This window comes from Syzygium oleosum, unplaced genomic scaffold, assembly GCF_021117445.2.
Source record: "Syzygium oleosum isolate NSW1041296 unplaced genomic scaffold, Sole_v2.1 Sole_v2.43, whole genome shotgun sequence".
In the NCBI taxonomy this organism is placed as follows: Eukaryota; Viridiplantae; Streptophyta; class Magnoliopsida; order Myrtales; family Myrtaceae; genus Syzygium; species Syzygium oleosum.
This window is the reverse complement of record NW_026607527.1, coordinates 1,620,967-1,622,197: the sequence shown is the minus strand read 5'-3', so window position 1 is coordinate 1,622,197 and position 1,231 is coordinate 1,620,967. Positions and strand designations below refer to the sequence as shown.

At 40.4% G+C, this 1,231-nt stretch overlaps 1 protein-coding gene across 1 annotated transcript; it reads left to right on the top strand.

Moving 5' to 3' along the window:
- The first annotated feature begins 423 nt into the window (after positions 1–423).
- On the top strand, positions 424–873 carry LOC115691406 (nuclear transcription factor Y subunit B-5-like). The gene has a single exon (XM_030618026.2). The coding sequence runs from the start codon at positions 424–426 to the stop codon at positions 871–873; it is 450 nt and encodes a 149-aa protein (XP_030473886.2).
- Positions 874–1,231: the final 358 nt, after the last annotated feature.

Here is a 1,231-nt window from a genome sequence, read left to right as displayed (position 1 = left end):
CTAAAGACTTAAGAAATTGATTCCACATTTTGTCTTATCCTCCATTTAAATTTGAGGACTATGAGGTGTAAAATACATTGAAGAAAGTACATTGCTTTTTTTCACTATGATTTATAGGGAAAAGCCAAATAATATGGCGTGGGATGAAAATCAACTATATAATTGGACTATTCGACCCCATGGTGTCTAGCCATGTTCATCTGGCCAGTAGATCGAGCTTGTGCCAGAAGACCCACCATTTGTGTGGAGCCGGTCCGTCGTCATCACATGCCAAAACGGACAAGACATAAAATCACATATTTAACATATATATTAAGTCGGACAAGTAACTTCGTTGTTTTTGTATACAACATAAGGAAACCCTTTGACATTGGAACACAGAGTCTAGATTCAACGGGGTTCTTGTACTTTTGGCCTCTAGAAATGGTAGATAACATCGGTGCCGACGATGGATGCATCAAAGAGCAAGACAGGTTACTCCCAATAGCCAACGTGGGGCGGATCATGAAGCAAATCCTCCCTCCCAACGCAAAAGTCTCAAAGGAAGCGAAAGAAACGATGCAAGAATGTGTCTCAGAGTTCATCGGCTTCGTGACTGGCGAAGCATCTGAGAAGTGCCGGAAGGAGAGGAGGAAGACAGTGAACGGCGATGATATTTGCTGCGCTATGGAGACGCTGGGTTTCGACGATTATGCTGATCCGCTAAGAAGGTATTTGCATAGATATAGGGACTTAGAAGGAGATAAACCTAATCAACAAAAGGCAATGAACAACAGTAGCGAATCAAATAGTGTTGAGCAATCTTGGTCATATAGAAACACTCAACAATATAAGAACGATCAGGGTTTGACCTCCACCTCGGCAAACTTTTGAATCGATGAAAGGAGTGATAGATCAATCTCAAGGCCATTTTTAGGATACAAGGGAAGGTATTAGGGCAACAGATATATATCAAGTTTCTAGCTTCAATCATGATGAAACTCATGGAAATAATTTGTGTATCTGGGCTTTTCCTTTTAGATGCTTTAGTTTAGACTTTGTTTTCCAGATTTTCCTGCATAGCCTTCAGCCAAGAGTTAATTAAGGTGGTGTTCACCTAATTCACTGGTATTATTTCATAATGAAGTCGCGAATCTTGGCACTCGCAGTCTGAAATCAGAATTTAAAATGGAACCCTTGATTTGCTACTTTCAATATGAGGAAAGCAGATGGAGATTAGAGGATTTACTGG